The 13,849-nt window shown below is 39.6% G+C and overlaps 1 protein-coding gene across 4 annotated transcripts in view; it reads right to left on the reverse strand.

Annotated features, from left to right (window-relative positions):
• The window catches only part of tns1a (tensin 1a), a 118,525-nt gene that overhangs the window by 76,556 nt on the left and 28,120 nt on the right, over nt 1-13,849 (reverse strand). For all 4 annotated transcript variants that reach the window (XM_026159526.2, XM_026159523.2, XM_026159527.2 and 1 more), the window contains exons 2-3: nt 13,196-13,310; nt 9,969-10,006 (exon numbers count right to left, since the gene is read on the reverse strand). In XM_026159526.2, the coding sequence (XP_026015311.2) occupies nt 9,969-10,006; nt 13,196-13,310 (153 nt within the window). The remainder of the gene's footprint in view (nt 1-9,968; nt 10,007-13,195; nt 13,311-13,849) is intronic.

Genomic DNA, 13,849 nt, shown 5'->3' on the forward strand with positions numbered 1-13,849 from the left:
GTATTACATTTTATGGTTCTGTGTTGTGTCACAGGTTGCATGTGCAAGCATAATGGGGCTTAATTTGGAGGAAATGTTTCCATGTTTGTGGATAAAATAAATATTTAAATTAGCAAGAATGCTAACCCTGTGGCTCTTTTATGCCTGGCTACTGTCTAGCTGTTAGTCAGTGCAGCTACAAAGGTTACACGGTAGGTATTAGCTAATGCAAATGTAGTTAAACTGAAATGGTTTGGTTTTAGTGGTTCTCTGCAAATGTAGCCAAAGTTTACAGAGAAGCAAGAGTGTTTCCATGAGTCGATCTGAATTTCTGCACTACAGACAAACACACACTTTCTAAGTTACATAAATAGCGCCAAGTTTTACAGGAGGTGATAAAACGGGGTTCTAACCATGCATCTTATGACATTAAAGAGCTTCTGTGTTGCATTTTATAGACCATGTCATTTGCCAGAGGTCTAATTACAGGACTCTCCCAGTTTTCACACATCCACACATGTTAGGATGTGGATTAAAATGTTTGGATGCCAGGATTATAAGCTCAGACCTCAAAAACCCTTGACCTCAAAACTCTTCACTGGAGGAGACCCAGCTTAGCTTTTGTTAGGCTTAACTGAGGTAGGAATGCACATCCATAGACTCTTGCAAACTGTGCTTAAAGGACATTGTTTTTTTTCTAAGTAAAAGTATCTTTCTGTTGTGGATAAAGTTCCCAAGAGCTTTCTGATATCAGTTTAAAGTTTTGCTCTGAAATGCTGCCTATGTTATGCTCAGGCTGACTGACATGGATTTCTTGCCAGAAGAGATGAAATGGGACTGTCGAAGTCTCCTCACAGCAGTAATATCCCCAAGATTTTCTTTCACATGACAAAGGAGAGATTAGAGTTCCTAAAAATAACGACTGGATTGCCAGATCTTCTGCCAAACCTGAGCAGCTTTAAGACAAGGCTGCACTTTCAAAACTTGGGCCTGTTAACCAAAAGCCAAGTTTCTTCTTCTCACCCTATTTGAGACAGAATAAATGAAAAATTATAAATAGGGCATATGTGGCTGAGAAACTAGTGACAAAAGATGAATACATGAACCAGAATATGCTTGTTTGGTTTTAAAATGGCCTCATTATTTTATTCTTTGAATGCAATCATGACTCACTTCCTTGACATTCTGTTTTACCCTTGCTGCAGCTCCAGAATCTGTGAACATCTACAACTACAGGAAGTGGAAAAGCCTGATTGCTAGAGCACATTGTTCAGCTTCAGCTGATAGCAGCGATAAGTGAACAACAAAAACTTGGTATTGCCTGGCATGGACAGTCTGGATGGTGGCGGTTAGAGATTGTCTCTACCTGCAGAGTATCCCAAAAAGTAGCGTAGCATTTTCAGTGGGATAAAACGCTACATCCAGATAAACAGAATCATCTTTTTGGATCTTTACCTGGATGATTGAGCATGTATCAAGATACATGTAGAGCAACTGCATTAGCAGCAGAAAACTGTCCTCAGAATAGTATCTCTATAATATTGAGATAATATTTTTGATTTAATGTTTGCTAACAAAGAATATCCCCCAAAACAACTTAACTTTAGGTGGGCTTTTGTTCTTTTTTTTAAGTCTCATTTACATATATGACATCTGTAGTCTTGCCCATATTCTGTCAATTTAAGGCACTTCAATTCCGTTTTATTCATATAGCAACAATTCACAAGAATCACCTCAATGTGCTTTATATTGTAAGGTAAAAACCCAACAATAATATACAGTCAGAAAACACCCTATGAACAAGCACTTGGCAACAGTGGGAAGGAAAATCTCCCATTTAACAAGAAGAAACTTCCAGCAGAACCAGGCCCAGGGAGTTTGATAGTTGCTAACAATTAAATACAATAGTTTGTGTAATACAAAATAGTGAGTGATAGAAGGTGAGTCAAAAAGAAACACTGTCCGTTCACAGTCTACATTCAAACCTACAGTCAAGTTAGAATCACCATGTCTTCCTACTCCACACCAGATCGGCCCCAGTTGGCTGGTGGAACAGAACAGTGCTAGCCATCAAACTACTGTGCAGCTCCAATTGAAAAGTCTTTTTGAAATAGAGTTTACCTTAAAACCACAAGGACTAATGGCACTATTTCAAGACTTTTATGACATTGGGGAAGTCAGAAACATGACAGCCACAGTTTGGAGTTGCCTCTATAGCTATACTGTGCCTGTATGCTTAGCAACCCTAACACAATGGAATTCCCTTTCTGCCAATTTAGAAATCCATCAGCTAGTCAAATGATTCAGACTATTATTTTTCAGCAGTTTTGGTGGACTTTGCAGCTATCTGGGCCAAGAATTCAAATCCCATTTTCTGGTCACTATTTAGAAAGGCAGCTAAATTAAATAACGCTAATAGACGATGCTAATCAAAAGCTAGTCAGCTACCTTTTGGCATTTCAGCAAACACAATACTCCTTTTTACTTCACACTGACTGATGTCAAAGATTGGCCAATCAACTCAGATTATAAGCAGACCATAAAGGTTCCGATACCAAAAAGTTTGTTCCTAGCTTACAGAATGTGCATGTTCACATGCAGATATCTGTTTATAGAGATTATCTTTCTGTGCATATTTTGAATGTTTTACTGCTTGACAAACCAGAGATTTCCTAGTACTTCAAGGTTTTTCAACCAAATTCGTCTTGCAGCTTAGGTAGAATTGCAGCAGTAAATATGTCAGACAGGACCACATGAATTTAGTACAGAAAAAAGACACAAACGGGTAAACACAATTTTATAAAGCATTCTCCAACATTGTTGTTTATATGAGAAATATTCAAACTTCTTGTACTTTCCTCGTCCAACCCCTTCCCATCATTCCTCTCTGCCACTACCTTTCCTTGCCAAACCTCGCCCTGTGTCTTCCAACCCGCCAGCCCATCGAACAGCACAAACCACTGCAAGAGCATTCCAGGAAGCTCCTCCAAGACATGGCAGGGATAAATCATGAGGAATAATGAGGGCTTGTTTCCATGGAGGGTGAGCGAGAACAGAGAGCTTACAGATGCTGTGCTGTCCAGTCATCAAAACAAGACAAACACGCATGTACTCAAGCGGAGAGATGATATGCTACTGGGTGGATCTGTTTGCATAATTCTGTTGCACTGATGCCAGACTGAACTGAGAGGCAGTGATTTACATCCTAAAAGAATGAAGCCAACTGAAAAAGTACTCTAAAAACGTTGTAAATGCAGTCCTTGAAACATAGGTACATACTACTTCCATAAATATAGTTTAAGTCCACACAGTAGACAATTTATTAGGTACACCTGTTCAACTGGTCGGTAATTCAAATATCTAATCAGCACGTCACATGGCTGCAACATATGTGTAGGCATGTAGACACAGTCAGGACCACCCGGTGAACCTTGTGAATCAGAAGGAGGAAAGGTGACTTTGAACGTAACATGGTTGTTAGTGCCAGATGGTCTGGACTGAATATTTGTGGACTCTCCTGATCTACTGATTTTCCCACACAAGCATCTCAACGTTTTACAGAGAACGATCTGAAAAAGAGAAAATATCAGGTGAGTTCTCTTTGCAAAATTGCCTTGTTGATGCCACAGATCAGAGCCAGACTCCTTTGAACTGACAGTGAGGCAACAGTACTTTTAAATGGCCACTCGTCATAATTGAGGAATACAGAAGAGCATCTCTGAATGCACAACACATTGACTCTAGAAGCATATTCAGCAGAACGTCACATCATGTGCTGCTCCTTCCAACTAAGAACAGGAAACTGAGGCTACAGTTCACCAAAGACACACAACAGAGGTTTGGCCCGGTCGGATGAATATCAATTTCTTTTGCGCAGTGAATCTTAAAACCCAGAATAAACAAATAGATTAAAATACCGATACTAGCATGAGATAGACAATATTTTAACATTAATGACATACTTTGACTTCTAGGTTGATAAAGATTAAAAAAAATAAAGGTGTTGGAAATTTCGTGTCTATTTCGGCAAGTAGGGGCAGGAATCACAGAGTTACTTAAAGGATGATATTTTCATAATACATTGATAGTATTGTGGTGATCATGGGATATAACCTTACATGTGTACAGGTAATGACAAAAAAAAATACTCCTAAAAGTGATTAAGCACGTCAGGTGTTACTTCTATACAAAATAATTTACATTACTAGTAAAGTATTGCATGTATGTCTTAAAAAATGAAATTTGGTGCAACTTTATCACTAATGTAAGGAAGTGATATAGGATATATTGCTGTACTGATATTATGCCCCACTCCAAAGAAAGGTCCACAGCAATGGCTAATCAAGTGTCAACCACCTATTTGTCTAAAACTAATGAGATGTATTTACAGTGGAACCCCGACTTACGAAATTAATTCGTTCCCGAGGGTCTTTCGTAAGCACCCATCACGCCATTTGAGTGAACGATAGGCTACAGGCTAATTGCTAACTGCAACAACAATACGTCGTTCAAGTGGAACAGCGAAGCGCAAGTACGAAAGCCAAGGGGGTTGTCACATGATTCAGAAGGCATTGTGGGCATTGTAGGCATTCTGGGCTCAGCCAATCAGAGCCAGCGGATTTCATTTCACGGGCATTTTGCCGTAACACGGGCAGAAATATTGCCGTTAAGTGCCTTCGTAACTTGAATTTTTCATTAAATGGGGTATTCGTAAGTCGGGGTTCCACTGTATTTATATTTATTCTTATTATTACTCTTTTACATTTTGCTTAACACATTTTTTCCAACTTCACAAATTATGACCTCGCAATGGCTTTTTTAAAAACTTCTGAATAAGTGGTGACAATAGTGGGATATGTACAGTCCCAAGAGCAGAAAGTGGCAAAGCACACAAGAACGGTAAAACGTGCCAAACAACAAGTGATAGAGCCATGGAAAGTAAGTTTGTTGTTTTCAAGTGTTTGGATGCACTAATTTGTTTTCAGTGACAATAAAGATAAACAGTGCAGAACTTTGTAACTGTTTTTCAAAGTGCTATACTATTATTATTATTATTATTATTATTATTATTATTATTATTATTATTATTATTATTATTATTAATAATAATACTCTCATTTATCAGGAGGTCACAAACACTAATCCAAATTGATATCTATTTAAAATTCTTAAACATTGTTTATCTGAAGCTCAGGTTGAAAGAGAGAGAGTGGTATGAGGAATCAACACAGGAGTCTTCTGTCTAACAGAGAGCCTCTGTTTCCAACACTCAGCCTAGGTTTCCTGACAGACTTTAGGCAAAACGCCAGCCACTGTGCAAACAAGTCTCCTCATCAACATAGGTGCAATACTGGCAGATAGAAGCCTGTAGAGTTTGTCTTCTGTGTGCTGTGGAGCATCCTCAGAGCTCTAATAACAGACATCCGCAGCGAGATGACTGTGGTCAAACAGAAAGAACTGAAAGAAAAACAGAACATGAAAAGGAGCCAGAAACTATTAGCTGCCTTCATCAAGGCATGTTAGTGGATGTCTGTCTTTTGCATGTTTATACTGACATTTTCATAAGCTTTAAAAGTTAATGACTGAACTGCATGTGGTTACTGACTTTCAACATTTCGCAGAATTAGGCTAATTGTTTCACTGACAACAAGATTACAGCGGTGTTTGCAAAATGGCTTATGGATGTTATGGAAGAGCCCAATGACAAAACATTTTCAGTACTATGTATTTCCTTATATTTTGTGATAAAAAGTATATAAGGCAAAAACAGAGTTTGTAAAATTGTAATTAGCTTGAAAGTCAATATTTGGTGTGACCATCTTTATTCTTCAGCACAGTCTGAACTCTCTTAGGCAGCTTTCTCATCATTTCTTTAAGTCGTCTTCAGGAATAGTTCTCCAGGCTTCTTGAAGGACATTCAAAGCTCTTCTTTGGATGTTTCTGCCTTTTGTTCTGTTCTCTGTCAACATGATCCCACACTGCTTCAATAATGTTGAGGTCCGGGCTCTGGGGAGGCCGATCCATGACTGATGGTTTTCCACTGTGTGTTTTTCTCTCCATGTATGATTTTACTGCATTGGCAGTGTGTTTGGGATCGTTGTTGTGCTGAAAAAGAAAGCTGTTTCTAATCTGATGTTTTCCAGATGGTGGATCAAAATCTGATAGTACTTTTCTGAGTTCATAATTCATCAATTTTGACAAGATCTCCAACACCACTGACTGAAATGCTGCCCAAACCGTATCAGAGAGTCCACCGTGTTTTACAGATGGCTGTAGACACTCACTGTATTTCTCTCTTGATCTCCTCCAAACACAATCATTTGAACAGATTAAAAAAAAACTTGGATTAATCACTCCATCAGATCTTTTGCCCTCATTTTCAATACAGTTCTTGTGTAGCTGTCATAGCTCAGTCTTTTCTCCCAGTTTCCCTCCTTTAAGAATTGCTTCCTGATGGCCACCCTTCCACTGAGACCATTTCTGGTGAGGCTTTATTGAACAGTAGATGATCAGCTGAAGGTCCACATGAATCTCTCAGGTCCTGTATCAGGTCTTTGCTGGATTTTTCCTTGTTTCTTAAGTACATGGCTTTCTGAATACTGTTAATCTGTTGTAAATAGTATTTTTAAACCTGACACATCTTCTTTGGCCCTCAGCTTGTCCTCAAAAATTTTTAAGGATATCTTACATACCATATATCAGGTTTTTGACATAGCGCTGGTTCATATCTTAGATTAGGAGCCTTTTTATGCTTCAGTGTTAGTCAGTGTTAAGCGCCTTAACAAACAAAAAACATTTGTCTATAAATGGTCAGCTACAAGGACTGTAAACTTGTAAGTCATTATATAATCAGCACACTTTTGTCCTGCACCAAAATAGATTATGCAAATATTATCTCATAGCAGCACGGTGGCATGGTGGTTAGCACTGTTGCCGCACAGCAAGAAGGTCCTGAGTTCAATTCCACCATCAGGCCGGGGTCTTTCTGTGTGGAGTTTGCATGTTCTCCCCGTGTTTGCGTGGGTTCTCTCCGGGTACTCTGGCTTCCTCCCACCGTCCAAAGACATGCAGCTTGTGGGGATAGGTTAATTGGATAACCCAAATTGTCACTAGGTGTGAATGTGAGTGCGAACGGTTGTTTGTCCCTGTGTGTTAGCCCTGCGACAGACTGGTGACCTGTCCAGGGTGTACCCCGCCCCTCGCCCTATGACAGCTGGGATAGGCTCCAGCGCCCCCCCGCGACCCTGAAAAGGATAAGCGGAAGCGAATGGATGGATGGATGGATATCTCATAGCATATGTTAAAACAATTACCATCATCACACCCTCATAAAAATCAGTATAGGTGCCATTAAAATACTATAAAAACACAGAAATGCTTCATAAACCCAAATGAAAAACCCTTAAAACCTTCAAGCAACTGTCATTCAATGCCCTGGGCAGTGTTTGGCATATAAAGGGGAAGTTGTGGCGAATTAAAATAATAAACACACAAAATGAAATCAGTGCAGCGCTGCAGTTATCTTCATGTCTGGTGAACTGCAAACTGCTGGCAACAAACCTCATTGTGCTTCATGACAAATTTACTGCTCAAGGTCAGCGAAGAGGCGGCCCAAAGCATTGCCTAAATTCACATTCGTATTTGCACAAATCGTAACCGCACTTTTACAACCTGAAACAACGAGCACGGCGCTGGCATATTTGTGTCCTGTTTGTTTTTGTTCAAGGGTCATTTCCCTGGATAAAGCCAACACAAATGTTTGCTCCCAAGTAAGTCAATATTGGCATTTGCACATTAACGCATCTCTAATTTTCATCCAGATTTACAATTTCCCTCCATCTACAGTCCTTTCCCTTCTGACACGCAAACCTACTCTCTTCTCAAAACATTTCCTGTCGGCTGTCTGTCACCACCAGAACGAATGACTCATGACGCTATCCTGATTATTCCCCAAATTGCCACCACAAATGACTTTGCCCAGTTTTAGAGGTATTTGGCAGATTTCTCCGTGGATGTTTTGGGAACACATAACTTTTGTTCCTATAGTAATATTTGGGTAGACGAATGGCTTGAGGGGAGGTTTTTTGGGGAGAGGAGTTATGAACTGGAGAGGAAAATAAAGGAGAGGGGAGACATTTCAACATTTCTCCCCACCAGTCACAACTAAAACCACTAAGTATACAGCCTTTTTACACTCTTTCCCTCCACCCTTTCCCTTGCTTCTCATTCACTCATTCCTCCGCTCCTTCCTTTTCATTTGCTCTCCCCTTTTTTCTTTATTTTTTGTTACCGCTGATTGGGATCAAATGTGGTGAGTGGAACTGTGATCCCACAGTCAGTCAAGAGGCAGAAATAAAGCCTTACATGGCGTATTTGCCCCCAAGTAGTTCTTTTTTTTTTTGCACATATATTTGAAGTCACTGATCCACCACAATATTAAAAACCACTGACAAGTGAAGTGAATAAAATTGATCATCTTGTTATAGGACAATGTTCTGCTGGGAAACCTTGGGTTTTGGCATTCATGTGGATGTCACGATGATATGTACCACCAAGCAAGACAATACGCCTCACACCACTTCAAAATATCCTCAGTGACAGCTCGAGGAACACAACAAATATACCGAAATTATGATCCCAGTTCAATAGCACTATCAAAATCCAATCCCAGTAGGGCCCCACTGCTAATCCAAAGGAGCTGAAGACCATGATGCCAAAGTCCTCGTACAGGATACCCCGAGAGGTCCGATCTCCATGCCCCAAATGGTCAAAGTTATTTTGTTAGCAATGCATAGTTATGGCTGATTATGGTACAAGATAAAGCCACTATACTAATAATAATGCTTCATGCATAGCTGGTAAGTATCAGCAGTTTCTGAATGATGAGGTGTAATTGAAGTGAAATTAGGGGTTGATCTGAGTGGGCGATCATTTACAGTGAAAAATAATTGTGGGAAAACGAAACGAAACCACACAAAAAAACAGAGGGCTGCCAAGTACAAATGAGGCGACGATGTTTTCAAAAGATTTTTTTAAGTATATAAAATTGTTTTAAATTATATTTAAACTGATAACGTTATTTGTGTAAGGACATGTCACATGCTACTCAAAAGTAATCAGAATCATGAGTCTTTTTATTCTCTGTGTTGGATCAAACAGCCAAAATCTTAAATACTTAAATAACTGAACCATCAGATGCACCAAAACAATCTAAACAAAAATGTTAGTATTAATTTACAAAATATGGCAAATTGATATTTCTTCTTGTCTTTGCATTTATCTACTCCCTCATTTATTTTGCCTTTTGCGTAATTTTGTATTTCATGGATTCAATTATTCATTTTCAACCTGTGCTGATGATTTCAGCAGTTTTGGTCCTCCGTAGATGACCGTATAAGCACTATAACCTACACCATTACAAATGGTAACTGGTAAATGGCCTGTATTTGTATAGCGCTTTACTTAGCCCCTAAGGACCCCAAAGCGCTTTACACTACATTCAGTCATCCACCCATTCACACACACATTCAGTGTGTGAATGTGTGTGTGAATTACAAAGAAATCTAAGTGGAGATGTGCACTTGCATGAAGTTTATTAGCCAGCGTGCTGCTCTGGATGACGTCACACTGCAGTCTGAGGCAGGCAGGTTAAAGCTTTTTTGCCGGACTGTGCATTTTTCCATGCAGTGCTAAAATTGATTTAAACAGCCTGAAAAAACCCATAAATGGGCTTCGCTTAACATTTGCAATAGTGCTTCAGGAGGGGGAAAAACCGTGTAGAAAAGCAACTTTTAAATTCCTGCTATTCCCGATGCAATGACCACAGTCACAGTTTATCTGCTGTATGTGTGGTGCATTGTATGTGCTTGTACAATAAGTAAAAATATGTGTACTTCTATACAGTAATAAGGTGTGACAAAGACTAGAATGCACAATGAAGACATCAGTCTCATCAGTAACAAAAGAAGACAGTGAAGATCGTGTCTTACCTTCACTTCACATTTCTTGTGGCAGGACAACCGGCACGCTGAAATAAAAGAGGCAGCATTATGTGCAGTTGTTGATTTACACCCACAGGAGCAAAAACCATTAACAACCGTAAAGAGATTAATGGATGTTTCCTTTCACATAGATCACAAAATGAAGCTGAAAGTAGCAACTGTAGATGTGTGCTCAGTATTGGAAAACAATTAAAGTGCTTAGATGGTGTGGAGAGTTTAGAATTGCAGCGCTGTACTGCTGAATGCACTGAAACTGAAATAAGGTCAGCACCATCCCTGATGCCAACATGCTGTGGTGCTGCCCTCAAGTGGTCACATGAAGCAAACATCCATCCATCAGTTTGCATTTCACTACCTTAATGTTTCAGGCAAAAGGTGAAACATTGATGCAAAAATCAATAGCAAATGCAAGCCAAAGTGATTGAAATGAACACAGAATGTTGATTAAACAGTGATAAATTGGACTTTTAATGTATGTTCTAGACTGTTAATGGGTCACACTTGAATCAAGGTGGTACAAGTCTCCTCAGCACATAATAGTAACAGTCTGTAATCAAATTTTATTCATTTATTAATGCAAATTTGTCTTTTTGCATGTTTGAAGCAAACACTCTTTATGAAAGATGGTCAGAAGTTTCAGGTCAGAAAGGTTAAGCCTTTGCACAGAAACCTTCAAGCTGCATTCTTTTTAACTACCAGGAGGGGGCGAATCCTCTATTTGAAAACAGGTATATAGGTATGTGAGGAAACAAACCTTCTTCTTTATGGATTTATGACCTCACCAAACACTTTGAAGATACGCGTAGGATTCCAATCATTAGTTTGAAGTGTTACTGATTACAACACGATGCTTATTTTACAAAACAAAGTCCTATGTAGGGTAAAATACACAGGGTTGCTTGCTTTATGACTTTGCTTAATATGACTTTTCTCCCCCATTTTTAGTCAAAGTCAAATTTATTTATATAGCACATTTAAAACAACAAATGCTGACCAAGGTGCTGTACAATTAAGATAACTAAAAGACATAAAAACATAGGGAGACATGATAAAAGAAAAGAAAAAGAATCATAAAATTAGAAGATTTGAGTAAGATATAACATAGTTAAAAGTAATACAAACTCATTCTGATTTAAAAGCCAAGGAATAAAACTGGGTTTTCAGACGGGTTTCAAAAGTGTCCAATGTTGGGCAGGTCCTGATGTGAAGGGGCAGTTTGTTCCACAGTTTAGGAGCAGTTACAGCAAAGCCCCGATCTCCTCTGTGCTTTAATCTGGACCTCGGGACAGCCAGGAGCAATTGATCCGCAGACCTCAGTGATCTTGCAGGAGTGTACCAATTTAAAAGATCAGAAAGGTATGAGGGTGCTAACCCATTTAATGCCTTACAAAAAAAAAATCTTAAAATTAATTCTAAAACTAACTGGCACCCAGTGCAATGATGCCAGTATGGGAGATATGTGTTCACGCTTGCGTGTGCCAGTTAGTAACCGTGCTGCAGCATTTTGGACCAGCTGTAGACGGCTAACTGATGACAGACTAACACCAGAGTAAAGATTATTACAGTAGTCGAGGCGAGATGAAATGAAGTCATGAACAGCTCTGTCAAAGTCTCTATAACAGAGAAATGGCTTCACTTTAGCAAAGATTAACCTTTTTGTATGTCTTTTGTTTATCTCATTCTTTGACATTCAAAGGGCCTCCCTGAGAGTTTTTTTAGCTGATTTTAAAGCAATGTATCTGGACGATTGCACAGCACATAGTCTTATTGTCACATCTAATCCTTTACAATAACCAGCAATGTGCTGCATAGCAACCCTTCCTGGTAAAGGACAACAAGGAGTTTTAGATAATTATAATTGTCCAGGTGCTTGTGAACATATAGTACACTATAGCTCTAGTTTAACAGGACAGAAAGTACAATAAATAAAAGTGTATGCCTTCTTTTCTTTTCTGTACCCATATCTATCACCCAGCGTCATTGCTACCCATATTTCTCACTCTTCACCCTAGCTCTGGCCCCCTCCCCTACCACTCATCCCTTTCCCCCTCTTTCCCCCTCTTATCTAGGCTAATGCAGCAGCAGCAGCAGCCATGCTAATTTTAACACCAAATCCTCAGCCAAAGCCCTATACAAGCCCATTCCCCTACTGCTGGGCTTTTCTCCCCGTTTGTCATCTGGCCTCTGCTAAAGACACTCTGTTTGTACTGTAGTTCAAAAATGGGGAGAGCAAGGGAAAGAGTGCAAAGACAGATAGAGGGAGACCAGAGAAAAAGAAACAGAGGAAATGTGAGGCTGCCTGGGAGTCTTCTAATGTTAATTTCCCTTGGACTTTTCTTGGAGTGACAATAAAACCTTTAGTACTTCTAAAATTAGACTCAAAAACATGTGACTGGATCATTGAGGAAGAGGGGGAGGCAGGGGCTCAAAGGCAAGAGGGAGAGAAAGCAAAGCTAAAACAGTAGACCAATGCATACATAAATAGAGCGTACAGCGTAAACAAAAAGGATGTGTATATTAAAAATAGACTTGGGGAGAAAAAACATTCAAATACAAATAAAACTTTGTTTTAAACCTTTCTTTAATGTAAACCTGAATGGCTTAAATTATGCTAGAATCAAGCTTTAGCTGACCTGCACTGAACTGAACTGTGCGGCAGTTTTTAGAGAGAAAATGCTTTCTTGATGCTAGAGGTCTGAGGAAAATGGCTAAAATGCTTCGAGCTGACCGGGAGGCAACAGTAACTCAAATAACACTTACAACCAAGGTATGCAGAAGAGTATCTCTGAATGCACAACACATTGAACTCAGCAGCACAAGACCATGTCCAGGACCTTCTTTTAGTCAGGCGATGGTGCTAACTTCTGTAATAAAGATGTCTAGGGGTTTGTTAAACTATTTGCCCACACTTTTTTTTCACAGACTGACAATGTTTATAATAATGTTTCTTAAAGTAAAATTGGGTCATAACTCATAACATAACTGATATACATCTATTTACTGCCACTTCCAGGTTGCAGAAGCAGCAAGTCTAAGGAAGATTCATGTGAAGTCTAAGGAAGGCAGTTGTTATAAAATGGTCAGTTTTTATATTTATAAATGAATCTCACCCTCAGCCATTCTGGGAATCCAACCCCTGCCTGGTCATAATTTACTCGGTCTACTGTCTTACGTCTGCTCAGATCCACTTTAAAGCCAACATGCTAGACACCCACCTTTGCAGATGAGGCCCTCCTTGGTGATGGCCTGCTTGCATATATCACAACTCTTGGCCTTCTTGAATGGCTTCAGCTTAAAGGTGTGCGTGTGGACGCCCTCCAGCTCGTCGGGCTGCGGGAAGAAGAGGAAACGAGATCAGGAGTGCATCGCTACAAATCGATGGAAGCAGATCCAAAGCCAATCAAAACACATTCGATACATCTGGCTGCATGTGAGAGTTTCACCTCAACTTTTGATGATTTTTGGTTTCAGCTAAGCTGTTTCCTTGTGTCTTTGTTATACTGAATAGGAGGGTTAATGTCCGAAACAGTGATGCAACTCAAACAAGTCATTTTTCTACCTTATAAGGCCCAAAAGACTGTTGCGTGCAAATAAGTGCACTCACACTGACACACACACGCACACACAGAGACACAGCCCACCCAACAGCATAGGATATTTTCACTTTGAAGTTCTCTAATTAAATGACTAATTAACGATGGAGTGAAAAAAAGGCCTTACAGCAGCCAGCAACCTAAAAAACTCTAGGAATGATGCTTGCCTGTGTGTGTTCGTGTGTGTGTGTGTGTGCAGTATTGTTTGCAAGTGTGTGTCCGGGGCTTCATTTCAGAGCAGCCTGAGGACACAACAGCTCGAGAAACTGTGCAAAG

Source organism: Astatotilapia calliptera, chromosome 23, assembly GCF_964374335.1.
Source record: "Astatotilapia calliptera chromosome 23, fAstCal68.1, whole genome shotgun sequence".
NCBI classification, from domain to species: Eukaryota; Metazoa; Chordata; class Actinopteri; order Cichliformes; family Cichlidae; genus Astatotilapia; species Astatotilapia calliptera.